The following is a 21,041-nucleotide window of genomic DNA, read 5'->3' as shown; positions in this document are numbered from 1 at the left end:
AAACATGTAATTTAACACATCTGAAGCATAGTTTTTAATACATCTATAAATGTGGTGTCTGGAATTCTGTCCTTCATCTTGATCCTTAGATACAATCACTATCAGGTAGGCCCTGTTCAAAGAAAAACTTCTGGAACGGGTGACCCCTCAAACTTTAGTTTAAATTAGATTACCAAATTATCCAGACAAACCCTTGAGAAAATAAAATAAAGGAAAATTAACTTTTGCTAACAAGGTAAATGAGTTTAGAGAGTGAAGGAAGATTATAATCTTATAAAGAATTCAGTGAGACCCTGAGGACTTTGTTGGGATGGAAATGAGAGCTAGAAAGGGAGGAGATGGCAAAGAAAAGAAATTTCTTTTTCATTCATTAGACTTTGGCCTTGACTTCATCAGGCCCATCCTATGGCACTTCTGTGCCTGAAAAGCCATTTGGTTATGGCAAAAGAAACAACAGCAGTAGTAACAGAAACAGCACAACAAATATAGTTGGTGGACATTTACCAGATCTGGACATAGAATTCTGATCTTCAAATGTCACATCAACTTTGTGAAGAAAACCACTTGGCCTCTCAGGAAACAGAAGAATCCTTTTCAAGTTCTGGCATTCTTCACCCTGCTAATAAGCAATTGTCACTTAAATCAATTGCTTAGCTAATGAAAATGGGTAGCCTTGAAATGAACTCTGACAAGACACAGAATCCAGTTATCCTGCTAACTGATGAGTTGTCAATTGAAATTACAGTGCAGACATTTTTTAATAGTGGATAGGGTATGTGATTTGAATTTAAATGTTTCACATTTCTATATGGCAGCCAACATTTCTGGGAAGACTTCTCTGACATTCCAGAGTAGGATTAGTTTGAATGATTTGGATATAGGATTAGCCTCAAAGACCTTGAGTTTCCAAATTGTTCACTGTCATACTAATCTTTTGGAGGCTGGATTTGGATTCCAACTCCATGTTCAATCTATAACTTAGTCACAGGCACATTAATAACCTTACAGCAGCCACAAACAGGTGTCACTACATAAATGTCCCTACTTTCCAAAGTTACATAGATGTTGCAAAATTGAAATCAAGTAATGCAAATACTAATAAATAACAATTTTGAGATTTTAGAAAAGTTCTTTGTATACCCAAGTGATGACCAATATATATCTATATCTGTCTATCTATTTATGTCTATCTGCCTATCTTTCTGTGTGTCTATTTATCTATCTATCATCTATCTGTCTATCCTTGTGTCTGTATGTTTATCTCTCTAGCTCTCTAATATATCTATCTGTGTGTCTATTTCTCTCTCTCTCTATTTATCTATCTACCTGTGTGTCTTTATGTTTATCTATCTATCAATCATTAATTCTAATTGATAAATATCAAGAACCTAAATGTGGTTTTAAACATAGGATTCTTATTATTTAATAAATATTTGACAGTGTTTTCTCCTCTCTCCAGCCTGACAGTATGAGAGCTACATATGAAACCCATTCTGCTATTCATCCATATGGCAGCTTTCATCTACTTTATTTCTGACCTTGGCTGATTTTCTTTTCTTTTCTTTTTGTTTCTGTCTTCATTTTATTTTATTTTTTTAATTACAACTTTTTTTACCCCCAAAGATATTCATGGACAATTTTTCAACATTGCCCCTTGCAAAACCTTATGTTCCAATTTTCCCCCTTCCTCCTACCTCTTCCTCTAGACTGCAAGCAATCCAATATATGCTAAACATGGTAAAATATATATGTTAAATCCAATATATGCATACATATTTATACAATTATTTTGCTGTACAAGAAAAATCAAATCAAAAAGAAATATATGAGAAAGAAAATAAAATGCAAGCAAAAAACAACAAAAAGTGAAAATGCTATGTTGTGGTCCACAATCAGTTCCCATAGTCCTCTCTCTGGGTGCAGATGACTTTTTTCATCACAAGATCATTGGAACTGGCATCAATCATCTCATTATTGTGCTTCACATTTTCTTAGGGAACATGATGATTCTTTGACCTTGGGGAGTCATTATATTGTTGCAAAACACAGTACGGACATCCTATCAGCTGATCCCACTGCAAGTCAGAATGCTTGAGCTCAAAAGTTAACCAGAATCAGCATCCCAGAGGTTAGGATTATTGGACATCATGCCTGGCTAGTTCTCCTTGTGAAAGATAGGTAAGAGAGGAGAAAAGGAGGGAGAGAAAGAGGAGGGAAAGACAAGACAGACAGAAACAGAGACAGAGAGACAGAGACAAAGAGGGAGGAAGACAGGGAGAGGAAGGGAAGGAGAGACAGAAGAAGAAGGAAAAGGAGGAGAGGGAGAGGAAGAGAGGAACAGCAAAGACAGAGACAGAGATAGAGACATGTAGATAGCTATAGAGCTATAGTCAGGTTGACTGAATGATGAATAAATAGATGAATGGATAGAAAGATAGATAGATAGATAATAGATTGATCAATATACTGACATAGATAAAGATGAATAGAGAATAAGATAACAGATAAGACACAGAGATAGACAGAAATAGAAATAGAGAGACAACTATAGATAAGTGAAAAAATAAATAGAGAGATAAATAACTATATAATTTGAACCCTCTAATTTTTTTTATGACTGTTAGAGTCATTTGTGGAGCCAGAAAGATCTGTGTTCAATCTACATCTTTAATGCTCACTGGTTGTGTGATCCTGGACTTAATCTCCTGATATTTCAGGAACCATCTAAGAAGATATGTTGAGAAGGGCTATGGAACTACACAAGCCTCTTATTGCAACATTCTAAATTACAAAATATTTGGTTCTCCAGAACTAGCTTTTCCCATAGACATAGATGGCAAATATCTAGCAACAAATGGCTGGTTCAATTTCAGAGATATCAACAATTCCCCAGTTTTCAAATAAAATAATCTTTGTAAAACACTTTACAAAGCTTGAAGTACTAGCTCTGGCCAACAAGAGACCTAGAAACTTTGCCCTCCTCTTCCTGCATTACTGACCTCTCTGTTTTCCTTTAAGACTTAACTAAAATCCCACCTTCTACAAGAAAGTTTTCTTCCATCCTTTTTATTCCAGTACCTTCTTTCTGTTAATTACCTTTTATTTTATTTATGTAGACCTTCCTTTGTTTATATTTGTTTGAAACTTGCCTTTTTTATTAAATTGAATTAAATTAAATTTTTAATTAAATTTTTGGTGTATCCCTGGCACTTAGTATGGTGCCTGATAAAAAGCAAGAACTTAATAATTGTTAATTATTTATAATTATTATTATCATTATTATCCTTATCATTACTATTATCTCTATAGTGCTGTTTTATGTAGAGACCCATCTTTCAGTACACCTATAGAGTTGGGTATTCCTTCCACACATGACCATCCTGTGAGTGCTTTCCATATCTCCTTGAAGATCCATAAAAGAGGGTCCACCCAAAGTGCTTGGGGGCCTTACTCATATTTCTGGAAATCACATGGACATCAAATGGATACCAAATGTTTATTCTTGCTTGTGACAAACCCATCTGATTTACTCCACCCTTCCCCAGTCATACTTTTCTCTGATGGCTGGATTTGGACTGAGATTGCCTAATATTAGGATTGTAATTCCATTATTTGCTGTGTGTTTGGCCTCCATTAAGTTTTTTTTTTTCCTTTTTACAATGAAGATTTTTGTCTATATGATCTCCAAGATCTTCCACAGGTTTATCATATATTGTTGCTAATTTTCTTTCCTTTTTTGAATCCATTTTTTGTTAGTGAGAAAATTTATAGTTATATGTTGCAAAAGAAGGAGATGTGGGGGTTCAAGGATGGGCATATAACTCTAAAGTTGAGATGCTAAAATTTTCACTCAGTCTTCAGTTCTGCCTCAGATCAATGAAAGTCTGTTCCTTTCTAGGCCCTTATAGAATATGTTGATCACAGGAAATACTTTTACATCAGTAACCCAAATACACAGAAGGGTGCAGAAAATAATTCGAGAAGAGTTAGAGTAGAAATATTCTGCTACTTTGTTTGGGGTGTCAGTGTGGGATTTACACAGAAAGTTAGGAGGAGGAAATATAAATATAAAATGTTAGAAAACACACCACCCAGACCCCATCTTCTCCCTAGAAGAGTTTGATTCTACTATGTTCTAGCCTAATGGAGATTATAGAGCCCCTCCCCTCTGTCTTTCTCTATTTCCCTGTCTCCATCTTTATCTCTGTCTCTGTCTCTTTCATGGTGGTGGTGGGGAATGTCATAAAGGAAAAGAGGGATGTATTCTCTCATGTTTCAAAGAAATTTACTTCAGGTTTGCACCTGGTCACAGCCTAGGGGCAGGCAGAAAGATGCAAGTCAAAACAGAGAGACATGAACTTTTCAAACTTTAAAGAGAAAACTCAAAGCATTTGGAACCAGGGTGTTGTTACTAATGTTTTTAGAGCTTTTCAGGGCTAAGTAAACATCTTCTTGGAGATTTGGATTCTTTTCTTCCCTTTCTGATGTTTGTAAAGTGCCTGGATATCCTTATTTAAGTCTGAGCAAAGTTCTGGATTCATTTAAAAAAATAATAACTGCATTCTCCTCAAACCCACCTCCCCAGGCACTGAGTAACATGTGATCAGCTTCTAGGATATGTACGTTCTGTAACAATCCTGGTGTTCATAGTTAGAGGATTTTTTTTAAACCAACAATGACATTAGGTCTATTGTGCTTTTTTTACATTGGGGAGGCAAGGGCTAGGGGGAAGAAGGGGGATGCTGTGTTGGTTTAAAGGAAACATTTCTGGTCATAAATGTCAGAATAATTTGAGGAATGAAAATAATAAGTGACAGGCTTTTCATATAAAACTCTGGCTTTCTTCCAAGATCCTTTAGGTAACTTTTCAAAATATATAAAAATGTCCCCATAGCATTCAAAACGTGGTACTTGAGTTTCTGTTAAAAAAACAAAACAAAATAAATTTTAAAAATGGCAAAGTAAGGCAAGAGAAAATTGAGTATTTTTTAAACTGAAGGTTACTCACATATTTGATGCAGAACACATTTAGGATAACTACAAGATGAATGTTGGACTGGTTGCTCAGCTTCCAGTTATTGTGAATAAGGTGGGGGGGGGGGAGTCCTTTCAGACTGATAAATGTTACTTATAAACCAGGATAGAAGGAAAAGGTGGGGGGAGGATAGCAAATCTTTCATTTAAAATCTTTTTTTTTTTAAAGGAAATGAATCTACTAAGTAAGATGAATCACAACTCAAGTTGCTCAGCTTTTCAGCACAAGCAGTTTGGGATGCTAAACAGATGAAAAAGAAATAAAGCAAATGAAAAAAAAAAAAAAAAAGAAAAGCCCGATAAAGTTTCTGGCTACAATACAGGAGACATATCATTACCATATGATCTAATGTGGGTGTCAGCCTGGATTGTGTTCATTGAGGGAAACCTTTTTTTTCCCCCCTCCTAACTGGGCTATGGAGTAGAAAGAAGCAAGAAGGTTTTCCACCAAGTGACAGTCACAGAGCAGTAACCTGCCCCCCTCCTCCTCCTTTTCCTCCTCCTCTCCACACCTGCAAACTTTTTTTTTCCCCTGCCTGGGTTGAATATTTAGTGTAATTACATCTCAGCTTTTGAGGGCTCCTGTGGCAAAGCCCTGGATGAAAAGGTATGGTTTTCAGTAATTGTCCCGCACGCTGTTGCAGACTAATAAACCTTCGGTCGGTCGGGAGCTAAAGGGATGAGCTGGGGGAGGGATAGGGAATTAGAAGTAGGAAAGTTGGAACCAGGTTTAAAGCTACATTTTCTTACTTGTTTGAGAACAGAAGTTGGGGAAGACATTTTTAAGAGTTTGAATACTTTGTCTTTATTTGTATGTGCTTTACTTTTTTTTTTTTAATTTTGCTTCTGGAATGGATGTTTCTAAACAGAGATGACTTTTTTTCTTGCAATGAATATCTGCTTTTCTGCATGAATATTGGTAATGAAACGTTTTGACTCTTTCATTCATGTTTACAGGGAAATGTTTCTGAATTATGCCAAGTCTAGGAGGATTATGAATTCAGGCTTCTTTTGGTTGTTGTTTATTTCTTTTTCTCTTGAATTCTAGCAGACTTTTAGCACTTCTTTAAGCCTTGGAATAAAGTTACCTCGGAGGGGAGGGAGTGTATTTGTAAAGATTTAATGTATAGATCTGAAACCCTGTAAACAAAGGGCAGATCATTAGTAAAGGAGATTGCTTCTTTGGGGAAAGATAGAAATGTTCACAGAATATGCTTTTGGACTTTTTAATATCTGCAATTTACATGGCTGGAAATGGGATTCTAGGGACAAGATATGCAATGATACTTGATAGTTTAAATGGGGATGTGACTATTTTATAAGATAAATTCAGTATGAAACCAAAGTATGTATTTTATTTTTTCCCCATCATTTTTTAGAGACGGTAACATGATTACCCCCAGCAAAGTGAGATCCCAGGGCTATGGATGCCTGTGGATAACTATTTTGAGCTAAATCATAGCCAAGAGACTTCTTTAGTTAACCTACTTATGGATAACTGTTTTTGTTTTGATTGTTTTACTTTATTTCTGATCCTGTAAATTGGTCTGCGTCTGAAGGATTTTGTTTCCCTTCCCCAAACCCCCCCCCCCCTTTTCTCCATGTGTTTATTGTTTCACTTATCTTCTTCTGAGTATTAAGTTCTCTGGCCAAGCCCACTTTGATATTGATACCATAGGCATAAATGACATCACAGAAACCTTCTCAGATAGAACAGCATTTCTGGAGTAACTTGTGACAACAAGGAGTTATTCCTAATTTAACTGAATTCTAACTGAAAAGTAAATTTACTGAAAATCAGTGAAAAAGAAAAATACTGCTAAATATTTTTTTTTTATTTCTATGGTCTGTTTAATTGACAGGCCAGAGAAGAGGTACAAGACTAGATAAATCATTTCAAAATACTTAGATTATTTTCTGGATGCTTAAATAGACATGGCTCTCCTTAAATGCATCAAGAATAAATAAAGATGCTCATAGTGCTTTTATTACTTTCATATTAGTGGTAAGCCTATGTGAATGAAATATAAACACATAGGCTATGATTTTTTTTCTAATTGTATTTTTTTCCTCTCAATTATACCATCCAAGACCCATATAGCATATGGGATTCTTAACAGATTAAGTCGTGATGGGGAATCTGTAATATCTAATGGCATGATGATTTAGTGTTCCAAGATGCTGCTACTATAAGTAATCAAATACCACTAGGAAAGGAAAGATAATTTTAGTTAGGAATTTGATGCCATTTGTAGTAATTCTAAGATTTCTATTTCAATCTACACACTGTACCTTCAATTCATAGCAGTTTAAATTCAACAAGCCTTTATGAAGCTATATGCTAGGCACAAATGTAAACTATTTAGAAAGGGCATTTGAAGCATTGAAGTAAGTAAATAATCTATAGGAAGTACATCAAAAACAAAAATGAAGATGAAATATTAAATTATGGGGAAATGGGCACAAAAATACATTAGAGTACCAAAAAAAATCCCTTTTCTTGGTTCCATAAACTTTGATCATAAGATTACAGTTGGAAAGGACCTCTAGGATGCTCCATTTCAACACCCCTGTTTTACATGTGATCAAATTTAAGGACACAGGAGAGATTCAATGACTTGTCCAAGGTATCAGAAGTAGTAAATTGGAGTCAACACTGAGGTCCTCCGACTCCAAATCTCTTGTTGTATCCACTCCATATTGCTTTTGAGGAAGGTAAATACTAATATCTGTCTCTGAAACAAATGAATAGAATGCATAAAATTTATCATATACTATCTAATATTCATCATAACACATAATATTGTATTTGTAATTTAAAAATAAATATTGTTAGATGACATGTATCCCAGCTGCAAATGTCGTTTATTAAAACTGCATGTTCTTATTTTAAATTTCCTTCCAAAGTTATGAGGAATTAAAATATGCAAACCCAGCAAACTTGTGGTAAACCTAAAGCTCTGAGTTCTAATGTGCATCACTCCCTATAAAATCACTCCCTATAATTTTGTCCTAGAGAAGGCTGCCAAACAATGGTGTAGATTATTAAAGGCAATAGTATAATTAAAGAGGGGAGAAAGGTCTTAAAAAGGATGTATATTAATATGGAATTCTTAATAATAGATTAAACAAGCATCTGAATTTGTAGTTTGACAAAGAATAGTAATGGATATTTATTGTTTGTATATTACATTAGAAATATAATAATCAATTTAAACAAATAATCGGTACAAGAAATTAAGATAGACTTGTGCCTTTTCCATTGACTTTAAAGATTTCCAAATGACCAAAGAATATAAGGAAATCAAAAGATTTAGCATAGAAAGAAAGTCACTGAACAATCCGTTCAATGTAACTCTTTAGCTCAAGGTAACAATTTGCAATCTTCAGTGAAAATCTTGCAAAGTAAATAAACTAAGAAACAGATGAGACAAACAACTGTTTTTTTTAATAACTGTCACCAGTTCTTAGAACATTGGGGGTTGGGGCTCAATTGTTCTATTTGAAAGCTTAAACTTTAAAAATAAGTACTGTTTAATTTATAAATTTATATTACAAAATTGCTTGGCTAAGTCAGTAAATAGTTTTATCAAGCCAGTTAACTAAGATCAATTACATTTGGGAAAAAACAAATCATCTATATTTCAGTTCTTCCATTTTTACAATAGTTAAGACAAGGAGTTAATAATACAATAATTAAGTTCTATATTTAGTACTGAGATGACATCATTCATATGCAATCTTAGCAAAGAATGTACCTGACTGTATAACTGGGTCCAAATTCATAGTAGGTTTTGAATTATTTATGAACTTGAAAAATGGCCAAACCAATCACTCAATTAACTTACCAGGCAATGGATCAGTTTATTTAAAAAGGCAATAAGGAGGAAAAGACTCAGTAAAACAAATATATTTTTATTTTATGGAAAAATATACTTCCTTTGGAAATTAAATATTGAGAAAAGAGGCAAATGAAAGAGCTATAACAAAGATTTTAGAGACTCACTTCATTGTATGGATGAGGAAAATGAACCACCAAGAACTGTGCACAAGGTCATAGGTAGCAGATACAGCATGAAAACTTGGATTCTCTAACTTGAAATGCACTATTTTTTTGTACACTACCACTTTTCTACTCTGATCATCTTGTAGACTTGTTTTCAGTGGATATAAAATAGCTTAATACAATTTATAGATCTATTTATGATCTCTGTCACCTGTCTTTCTGTCTCTGTCTGTCTCTATCTCTGTGTCTCTTTGTCTTTGTCTATCTCTATCCTATTTTTCTATTTACCATCTTCATTATCTATCATCTATTCCTTCTATGTATTCTGTCCTATCTACATTTATGTATATAGGCTATCAATCTAATAATCAATATAATTTAATTTATCAATCAATGAATGTATTTAATTTAATAGTTCATCAGTTACTAAGCACTAGCTTTTAAATTTAATTCATGATCAACTGAATTGAAATAGTAAAATGACAAGTGAATGGAATCTTGGATCTCTTGAATATATGGCTGAATCTGTTGTTTATAAGTCACACAAAACTCTCAATCTCTGCATCATGAGGGTTAGGTAAAAGAATGTTGAATTTGGAATCAAAGCACATAGATTCAAATCCTGGCTCCAATTCTTACTAATACATGATTTTTATGTAAGTTACATAGCCTTCCCTAGTATTACTTTGCTTCTGTGTAACAAAAATGAGCATATTAGATTATTTTACCTCTGAAGAAATTTCCATTTTTCAGATTTATTTCCATTTCACTTTTTTGTGATTCTATGACTTCAATATGAATCATATATCAGAACTCTGCTCCCCATCCATCATATGATTTAGGCTTCTTCATATCTTAATGATATTTTAAAATTATTGCTTTCACTTCTGAATGTTATTCAAACTATCTCCTTCCTAGAGAACAAAATCTCTGTCAAAGAAGGAAACAAAACATTTCTGCAACATTAACTAGGTATTTCAGTCTATGTGATGTTCTATCTCTACAAAGATGGAAAGGAGGTTCATTTTCTGAATTCTTCTTTGGAACCACTTTTGGCAATTATAATTACACAAATCCCTTAGTTTAATTTTGTATTTATTTTTTGTCATTGTTTTTATTTTGATGGTGAAATTTATTGTGCATATTTTTCCTGAGTTTGCTTTCTTATCACTGCATCAGTTTATATAAATCTTCCTATGATTTTCTAAACTCATTATGGTTATCATTTTGCACAATAATATCCCATGATCTTCATATATTGCAAATTTGTTCCATTATCCAATCAATAGCCAATTATTTTGTTTCCATTTCTTTGATATGGTATTGTATCTTTCACATGTCACCAACTTTAAAATGGCAGAAAATGAACATTTCTGCATTTAAAATTGATAACATCCATTCACACTCAGGCAAATGTGGAATTGATTTACAGGTTCTGAAGATTATATAGAGAACTTCCTCTTAGAGCAATGTACTGAGAAAATCTACTTGAAGATACAACAGACTGCAGCAATAGTGTCCAAAGGAAATTATGGACAATCATTTATATACATAACTGTGTTAGAATTTTAGTTTTTAATTGACAAAATAATGTCAAGCAATTGTTTGGGAAGCATGGGAAGATCATATAAAGATTGCCAAGTTCATACTCCACAGATCTTTCCTTCATGTAGTAAAGCTGAGTAACTGACTATTAGCAGTTTCTGATTTGAAGTATTAAAAGTTATTAAGAATCTTGCAGAAGGATTTCTGGCCAACATGGCAATTTGAACAGAACTAGGCAGATAAAGGCCACATATCAGCAAATTAAAAAAAAAAAAACCTCCTTAAGGCAAATAACTGTCAAAGGATTCAATGAGACACTTTAATAAGTGATTTCTTTTATCATGGGATAGTAAAGAACAAGAAAAAAAAATCATTCAGTAGCCTACTCCCAACAGGTACAATCAAAGAACCCCAATAATATTTTTTAGTGTTTTCAGAGATGGGGCAGAAACATAGATAGGACTCAGGCAATCCCAAGAAAGCTCTAGAGTAGCCAGTATGATGCAATAAGCCAGAGAACAGCAACCAGTATGGTGTGTCTTTGACAGAAGCACTCTGATTAAACTATCTCAGCCCTTTGGTATCCAAAGTCCTTGGCATTTCATTTTGAGATGCCATGGAGAACCCTAAAGATCAAGTGGAATGACTTTAAGATTCAGAGTTTGGAGACAAACATTTGGAGGTGGAGATCAGTGCAGGGACACAGATGTCTTAGAATGAGATGAAACAGAGTCAACTATGCAATCATACAATCATAAGTGCTATGCAAATGGAGTCTGACTATAATACAAAGATAGATCAAGCTATTACTACTCCCTCCCTCCCTCCCTCCTTCCTTCCTTCCTTCCCTCCCTCTCTTCCTCTCTCTCTCTCTCTCTCTCTCTCTCTCTCTGTCCCTCTCTCTCTCTCTCTCTCCCACCAAGGAGCCACAATAATTAGGACTGCACAAGAGGTGGCAGCTTTTATAATATTGAAAAGAGAGTTTGGAATTAGATAAAATTTAATTTTAATAATGTTTAAAATAATATTTAATAATAATAATTTAAATAAAATTAAATCTATTGCTTTTTGGAATAGATTTCGGATAACAAGAATAAGTAAAGTAGCTTGAAATGCTGAATACAATCCTACAGGAGAAAAATGAAATAAACTCCCAAAAGTCATAAATCTTAGTGGAGTAGAAGACTTTTAAGCATTCCCAATAAAAAAGATTAGAGTTGAGTAGGAACTTTGAATGCAAACATGAGTCAAAGGAAAGCTGGAAAAGTTTTTTTTAATTGGATTTTTAGACACAAACCTCAACCGGTGACAGTAATAGAGAATATATATTCTAAGTTATTGAAGTGACTAAATGTAAAATATCCATTAATCCTACATCAGCATTATGCCATTTGAAGATAAACTGTATTTCAAGAAAGAAAGAAAGAAATGTTGCAAGATGCAGGATTTTATTTAATTTTTGAGTAGTCTATTATCAAATATTGACTAGTTTAAACATTTTATTTTATAGGAATTTTGCAATTAACAGCTGGCTAGTATAATTTTATTTTTCTAAAGTTAATAAAACTTTTGGAACTTCTTATTGAAGAGAAGTCATTTATCCCAAATCAATTCTCAGACTTTTGTGAGGCCTGCATATAATAAGTATTTGTTTCTCTAAGTTCAAATTACAGCAGAAAAGCTATAATCATTATTAAAAATCAAAAGGACTGCTAATAATACCATCAGAATGACAAGTATATTAAAACTTTTCTGCCTAGTAAAATCTTTTATTTATCCAAATGAAAAGGAGATTATAAGAAGAAAAAACTAATCCATTGTCTACTCTTTATATGAATTTCTTTTGCATAAGGCAATTAAGGAGAATTTTTTAGAAATTTAAAAATGAAGGAAGAAAAGAGAAAAGCAGAGGAAGAGGAAGAAGATGATGAAGAAACAGAAGATGATGAAGAAACAGAAGAAATGAGATGATGATGATGATGATGAAGAAGAAGAAGAAAGGAGGAGGAGAAAAAGAAGAAAGGAGGAAGAGGAGTAAAAGAAGAAGAAATAGAAAAAGACAAAGAAATAAAAATAGAAAAAGAAAAAGAAGGAAGAAGGAGGAGGAGGAGGAAAAGAAGAAGAAATAGAAGACAAAGAAATAGAAGAAGGAGGAAGAAAGAAGAAAAAGGAGAAGGAATAAAGAAGAAGATAAAGAAATAGAAGAAGGAAGAAAGAACAATAGGAAGAACAAGAAGAAAGCTATCAGATCAGGGGAGTAAGCTGAGTTTAGGACTACAAAAGATATTGAAAATTTCCAGATGAAGCAAGTAACTCTTCAGATGATTGAAAGGTCATCTTTCACTGTTTGACAGGAGAAATGCTTGAGCAGCTACTGCAAACTTATTGAAAGGGAATTAAATATTCTTGTCCTAAGAAGATCCATTGGGTTTTATTGCTATCCCAGAGTTAAGAGAAGGGAAACATTCTGGAGACACCTTTTTGCCTTCTACTAACCTCTCTTGTTGAAAAAGGAGAGAGTTTGCATTTATTTTGTTGTGAGCTAAGCTTTTCTGTGAAAAGAGAATTGGAGCTGATTGAATAAAGCAGATTCTTCTATGATTTTTAGATGGTAGAATTATGTCACTGAAGGAGCTTTGTTTTTCTTATTATCTTGTTAAGGATAACAGTGAGGGGATAGAGTTTGTCACTGATTCATTATCTTGTGAACAGAACAATGACTTTGCTTAGTAAGAAACTGGTAAGGACCAGAAAGGGAGAAGCTATTACAGAAATGAGTTTAAATAGGGAAAATTAGGAACTAAAGGCATTGCAGCCTGTCCCAAATTCATGCGTTTCTCTATTCATATACTTCTCTGCTAAGCTTCTATAGAGTACTATCTGCATTAATGAAAGAGTATGACCTAATTTTATAGAATACACTAATTAATAATATTCATGTTCTGTTATTCAATTGAATAAATTATATAATTAGTCTTGCTTTGCTCTTCTATTGAATAAATATGACATTGCTTTTGTCTTATTATTTAACATGTCTTTTATGTTTGAGTTAATGGTATCACGGTGACTGATGTTGTACAAATAGCAAACATGTCAGTGGAGCTTTAGTTAGTACAGTGGCAAGCAGTAGAAAAATATCACCCAACATGAGGATTAGGATTGAGAGATATTCCTTCCTCTGAGAATCTTAGACCCACCAGCATAAATGCTAGTGGGGTAAGAGACATGCCATGGAGTAATCCATGACTAGATTATATTTTACTATCAAAAATTGTTACTACTTATTTTGGTATGCATGAAGCTTCTTTCAGTCCCCTTTGTCTTGTAGTGGGACCTCTGGGTCAGGAGATATGGAAGCTCTATGATCTTATATCATATTTCCATTCCCTTGCCCCCTTCCAATTACATGCTATGGAAATATGTTTTTAATTTCCCTTTTGTTTTAAATGTAATTTTTTTTTTTTTTGCAAATAGGGTTTAAATGTATTGCATTTATAGCCACAGTCCATAGTTCCATGCCTGCTACATGAGGGATTTAATAAATATTCATTGATTGATCCAGGAACAAAAATTTTAATATTCTATTAGCTAATGCAAAATTGACATTTTCTTGCTATTCTTTGATATTTTGCATCTACAGTGTAATTTTGCAGATAAAACCATTCTGTAATGCTGTTGTATTGTTTTGTTCTGACACTTTCAATTTGTCCCTAGGTTCTCTGCTCCTGTAAAATTGATGAAATAAATCATGAAATCTACTATCATCTTCCTCCTTCTTGTACCAGTTTGCTGGGCCAAACCATTTCAAACGGGTTTATTTGACTTTATGCTGGAGGATGAGGCCTCTGGGGTAGGTCCCACCGACAGTAGTTTTGACCCTAGATATGACCTAGAACCATTAGGTCCAGTCTGCCCCTTCCGTTGCCAGTGCCATCTGCGAGTTGTTCAGTGCTCTGATTTGGGTAAGTTTATCCAAAATACTTCTATTTTAAACACTATCTTAAGCTTTCAGTATCCCATTATAGAAATTCAACATTAGTCAAATAGAGTATGACCTAGGAAGAAACAGATGTGGGGTGATGATAATTGGGTGAACTCTGGAGCCATAATTTGTTTGGTTATTCCAGTCATGTCTGTCTCCTCATGAACCCATTTGAGATTTTCTTGACAAAGATATAATATTAGTTTGTCATTTTTTTCTCCAGATCATTTTAGTTAAAGAAACTCTGGCAAACAGTGACTTGCTCAGTGCCACACTGTTAGCTAGTAAGAGTTTGAGGCCAGATTTGAACTCAGGAAAATGAGTCTCCTTGATTCCAAGCCTAGGACATTATCCACTTTATCATGATTGATTCAAATCCTGATTCTGATGCTCATCTGACCTCAGTTTCCTCATTTGTAAAATGAAGGGCTTAGGCAAGATGACCTTTAAAATTCATGTTCATCTTCAACATATTAGATGAATAATAGCTAGCTGACATATAACATTTTAAGGTTTGCAAAGCATCTTACAAATATGATCTAATTTTATTCTTATATATCCTATGGCCTAGCCTTGAATTTTGAATTCTAATGTTGTTATTTGATAATTATAAAATTATTAGCTTCTTTCTTGACCTCCATTTCCTCATTTGTAAAATTAAGACAATCTAAGATCCATCTCACCTTAAAGAACAAGATCTTTGAAAATGTATTATTTGCATGGAGCACATCTAAATCAGTAACTATAAATTAAAATAAAAAAAAAAAAAACTAGTGACAGTGTCCCTTGGGCCTTGTGTTTGGTCCAGTGGAACAAACATTCAATAAGTTGCCTACCACTGAAAGTCAGCAGTAAAAAAGGCATTAACATAGTGTTTAAAAAGTATTGAAATATGGGCTTATATTTGAGGTGCATAAATACCTCATATTGATATCCAATTTTTATATAGTGCTTTAAGGTTTATAAATCTATAAATATGAAAACATATTAGTTCACAATGATCCTATGAGGTTGTTGCTATTGTAATTCCCTTTTTATAGATGAAAAAAACCAAGACTAAAAGAAGTTAAGACAAATCACCAGGCTTGTTCACAATGTTCACAATGATCCTATGAGGTAGTTGCTATTGTAGTTCCCTTTTTATTGATGAAAAAACTAAGACTGAAAGAAGGTAAGACAAGTCAACAGGAATTTTTTTCATGACTGATCAAGTTTTTAGGGAATCTGAGGATCCATAATTAATTGGATTCAAGATCTTCCTCCTGATCAGGAACCCCTCCCCCTGGATACTACTTTTATACATTGGGAGAGCAATAAAAAATAGAATGAGATTGTACAATTTCATGATTGTTTAACAACAGAAGTAGGGAAAACTCTATATTTGGTTGAGGGGTATGTCCATTAATCATAGCCACTTTGTCAGTAGGCTTTTAGGTTACTGACTGCAGGATTTATCAATAAAGATGCTCTACCTGCCACTTCAATAGAAGTTTTCATTGGAAATCAAATATCTCTTGTTTTGGTCAACAGTATTCTAGAAAATAAGGAAATGTGGGAGAAAGGAAAGGTGTTAGTAGAATAGTGACAATGATTCATAGGGATAAGGAATGCTGATGCTTCAATGACCAGCTCCAGGATTAACATAATGTAATTCCCTATAACAGTCATATAGTTTTATCTTGTAATCTATAATGATATCACTAATACATAAGAAAATATTTGTTTTACTGAAAAAAGAGACAACAAAATTGTGACTTTTTTCCAAGGTGACCTAGGTATGTCAGTCAAACCCAGTCATAGGATCATATGTGTAAAGTTGTGGTGCATTTTAGAGAACTGCTAGCCCAAGTCTTTCAATTTTACAAAAAAGGAAATTCAGACCCAGAAAGGAGTGGTAAAATCAGCATTTAATTAATGTCTTCTCCTTCTAAACTCATTGCCACTAGTGATCCTTGCATTTGAATCTCCATGACTAGTTCTGAATGTTAATAACTTTAGAGTGAAATCTGGTAAGAAATATTCAATATTCCAACAGTATTCTCAAGTTTTCCTCAAAACTAATGGCCTATTTTCTCCTAAGGCTCAAAATAAAAGGTATAAAACATGAACTATTTCCATGACCCCATACACTGGCGTCAAGAGAGCTGGACAGTCATTTGTGAACTTCAGGGGGAAAATTGCCCTGAACTGATTCTGACTGTTTACATGACACATATTTTTAAAACTCAGTGCCTGATAAAAGCATTTTGGGATAGCCTTCCAATTCCACATCATTAAAAAGACCAAGTCATTCACAGAAACACATAATAAAAATGTAGGATGGCATATGGTTCAAGGATTTGGGAAAACCATGACTATGTTTATAAAGATGAGTTATTTTCCCACATTTCATCTGTTCTCTAGAAGTCTGATTAAAAGAAAAAAAAAGTTTTAAAATTTATTTTGCTTTGGGGATAAGAAAGGGGAGACAGTTTGATGTTGAGAGAATCTCATGGAGGAGGGGATGACCCCTCAATAATAATCACTTGCAATGTGTGGTCCCATGATCACTAGCATAATGCTTGGCACAGGAGGAAATTAATAAATGCTTGTTAATTGACATGTTAAAGGTGGAGCTTGAACCCGTTTATTTGCCTCTATCTGCTTTACTACTCTGTTTCTTACTTGGAAATAGAGGTTGAAAAGATTCTCTGTGTCTCTGCCCCTGTCTGCCACTCTTTCTGTCTCTCTCCCTCTCTCCCTCCCTTCTTCTCTCTCTCTCTCTCTCTCTCTCTCTCTCTCTCCCCCCATAGTTAGAGATAGTATTTTTTTTTTTTTAGTTTTAAACCATGCCAAAGATTTCATCAGAAAAGGGAACTCTGGAAACTTCCCCTTCCATTGCAGATAGGCAAGTTCTTCTCTCAATTTAAGAATCGCCTTAGACACTGAAAGATTAAAACCTCCACAACTACGCTGTATCTCAGATGAGATTTGTACCCAACTTTTCTTGATTCTAAAATCAGCTCTCTGTCACATGGTCTATTGCTTCAAGAAATGACTAGCTATTTGTTTTGGTTTGGAAGGCAATTAGGGTTAAATGACTTGCCCAGGGACACCTCACAGTGTTATTGTCTGAAACTGGATTTGAACCCAGGGGCCCCTGATTTTCAGGCTGGTATTCTATTCACTGCACTTATCTAGCTGTCCCTAGCTATTCTTAAGAAATCATATTGAATTTCTAGAATTGAAATCTGATCAACAATCTCCACCAAGACCTTATAATTTGATTTTATTTATTCTATACTAGTTGTCTAAATGAAAAGAGCAAACCTCATAAACATCAGTTATATTACCAGAATACTTTACATTAGATATTAAATTACAAATATCACAAGCACAATCACATTTTTAAGAAGATGAGAGCCTTCTCCAGCAATTCCCTCACTTTGGGTTATATTTTTGGCTAACATATTCATATATTTCCCCAAAGAAAAGCCATTGTATATGGTGTCTTCTCTGTATATTCCTAAAGAAATCTTTAGTTATTCCCTTTCCAACAAAAAAGATTGTTTGAAGGGATAGTATGAAAGTATGAAAATGTAATCTATACCATATAGAACACAGAGACTATCTATCTATCATCTCTTTTAGTTATCTATCATCTATGTATCTATCTATCTATCTATCTATCTATTTGTCTATCTATTTATCTATCTACCTCTTTTATTTATCGATCTATCCAGAGAAAATAAGAAAAGTTTTCCTACAAACAAATGATAGAGAGTCAGTGTGATAAAATAACAAGAGTCCCAGTCCTTGATCCTGGAAGACCAAGATTCATGTCATGTTCTGATATATTTTTTCTGTAATTCCAGGTTAATCACTTCTCATTGTTTTAATATTTGAACATAAGTTAAAGAAAGAACCTGAATTTGCATTATTAGAGGAGATTTCCTAACTCAGGAATTTTTTGTATCAATGAAATAACAAATTCAATTCCTGTCCCTAATCCTATGAAGAGGATATAATTGACTTACTATTACTAGCTTTGAATTATTTGTTTTTGGTAATAAAGATGATTGATAATCTACCCATAGTATTCCATATGCTGCTCCAGTTCAGCCATTAAATGCATCTCTTGGTTGGGGTGAGAAGATCCATCAAGGATTGAAAAGATTTTTGAATTAAATTGACCTCTAGGAGAAATTAAATCTAAAAAAGACACTGGCAAAGAAAGAAAATTACAATATTAAGCCATATTTTATAGCACAAAACTGAATTTGAGGACATAAATAGATCACCAAAAATGAATAGAATACTAATAGAAAAGAGAGATTTGAAAAACGATGTAGTTATGAATAGGAAAGAGCAAAACAGAAAGACAAGACAGTATAACAGAGAAGCGAGCTTATCATAGTCTGAGACCATTTTACCTACATTCATAATATAGTGAAACTGGAGAATATTATATTCATTATATGTATTTCAAAAAGAGCTATTCTGACAGCATGATTATAACATATGGACATTCTAAATCTCATGTATGTCAAAAGTACTGATTTTTGAAATATAGTCTAAACTATAAATAAAAAAATATATTTTAAACTTAAGCACATATTAATAGTTTAGGTGGCTGAAAACAAATTCAGTATCATATTCCTGCAACAATAGGGAAAGAGAAGATGCTACTGCAATTTTGCTTCCATAGATAGGCAGTACAAAGTATTGGATAGGGACCTTATCTCAGGGTAAGAATGACCTGCCTTCAGTTTTAACCTCTAACAAATTCTATCTATAGATAGATATAAATTATCAAATTATATCTATAGATAGATATAAAATTACATATATATATATAAAGAAAGAGAATGGACAGGTCTTTTAACCTTAATGATCTAACCAATTCCTCAAAACTCTGAATTATAGAAAGATTTCAAAATAACATGGATAGAAGGAGGTCCCAGTCAGAGGAACTTCTAGGTCTAGATTCCATCTTCTTCCTTCTTCCCCCCCAAAATGTATCTAAAAAGACTGGTATAATGCTTAGGAAGGCCACTTTGAGGACTATGCCAGAGGTTTCTAGGTCTAATCTTCAGTAATTTATTTTATAATGATAATATCTCAGGATGGACTTTAGAGAAAGTACATCAAAGCATGCATCAATAAATGAATGAGATTTCCAAGAGACATAAGAAATGCCTTTATTTTCACTATGAACCATTTGCGTGGTGTGTTAGCAGGATGTGACATGTTTCCTCCTTTTTATTAAAGTTGTTTTAAAATGTTTTCACGGCTCAGTTCTATTAGGGTAGGAATGCATCCTGGCTAAACTTTGTAACTGCCTCAGTACTTAGCCCAAAGTTAAGTGCTTAATAAATATGGGCTGAATTAAATTCAATTCTTCCAGATGGAATCTTAGAAGTCCTGAATGATAAATGAGATCAAGTTGTGATTCCTCCACATAACTCTGGGATTTTAAACTGTCAGGTCAGTGCTGGGGCAACGGATAGAGAGGAAGCCTTAAAAATAAGAAGATTGTAGTTTAAGCCCCAGCTCTGACACACAATGGCTAGGTTAGCTAAACTCATAATTCTCTTAAGATTTTAAGTCTTAGAGACCTGCATTGGCAGAAAGTCTCTTCTCAAATAAATATTTTACAATACCAGTGAAAATACAGATCTAGTAACCATCCCTCTATCCTGTAGAATGAATAAAACAATAATTAAAATACAGCTAGAAGGATAAGGAGACTGGATTTTAAGGGAATCTGGCAATGGCAAACAGAGAAGTTGGACACATAGAGAAGAAATTGGTAATAAATAAAACTTTTGGAGAGATACAGAGACAGAGACAGAGACAGAGAGAGAAGGAGAGAGGAGGGAGGGAAGGAAGGAGAGAAAGAGGGAGACAGAGACAGAGAATGAATGAATTGAGGAGACACATATTCAGATATATAATGAGGGGATTGGATCAAATAATCTTTAAAGAAACTTCCCAATCTAAATCTACCTTCCTATGATGTGTTAAGAAAGAATTACAATCACTCAAGGAAAGTGAAAATAAAAATGTGTATTAGAACAATGGCAGTGGGAAAAGAAAGGAAGGGAAAGGTTAAAAAGATGTAGGAGACGAAAATTGATAGGAACTGATAAGAGACTGAATATAAACACTGATGTAAAAGGAAGAATAGACTTAAGAGAAAAGGTAAGAAGCCTAGATTTGAACACATTGAATTTGAGGTATTGGTAATATGACTAATTAGGGGTCTTGAAGATAAGTATAAATGCATGTCTGAAGTACAGAGGAGAAATATTGAATAGCAACGGTATTTAGAGAGTTATTACTCTAGATGAAAGTTGAAGATAAATTAACCAATGAGATTAGTAATAGAGAGAGTATTGAAAGGAAAGTTGAGAGATCTATGGACAGGAGATGGAGAAGTCATTAAGGAGGTAGGAAGAATATCAAGAGTATGTTATCCCTGAAGTCAAGGAA

At 33.7% G+C, this 21,041-nt stretch overlaps 1 protein-coding gene across 3 annotated transcripts in view; it reads left to right on the top strand.

Moving 5' to 3' along the window:
- Positions 1–5,367: 5,367 nt before the first annotated feature.
- DCN (decorin) overlaps positions 5,368–21,041 on the top strand; it is a 49,552-nt gene continuing 33,878 nt past the window's right edge. For 2 of the 3 annotated variants that reach the window (XM_031939565.1, XM_031939563.1), the window contains exons 1-2: positions 5,368–5,641; positions 14,300–14,547. In XM_031939565.1, coding sequence (XP_031795425.1) covers positions 14,334–14,547 — 214 coding nt within the window. In that variant the 5' untranslated portion in view covers positions 5,368–5,641; positions 14,300–14,333. Of the gene's footprint in view, positions 5,642–5,777; positions 5,954–14,299; positions 14,548–21,041 lie in introns of those variants that run through there. The other variant, XM_031939564.1, reaches the window with a different exon arrangement.

The sequence above is a fragment of the Sarcophilus harrisii genome, chromosome 5 (genome assembly GCF_902635505.1).
Source record: "Sarcophilus harrisii chromosome 5, mSarHar1.11, whole genome shotgun sequence".
NCBI lineage: Eukaryota > Metazoa > Chordata > Mammalia > Dasyuromorphia > Dasyuridae > Sarcophilus > Sarcophilus harrisii.
This window is presented reverse-complemented; position numbering and strand designations above follow the sequence as displayed.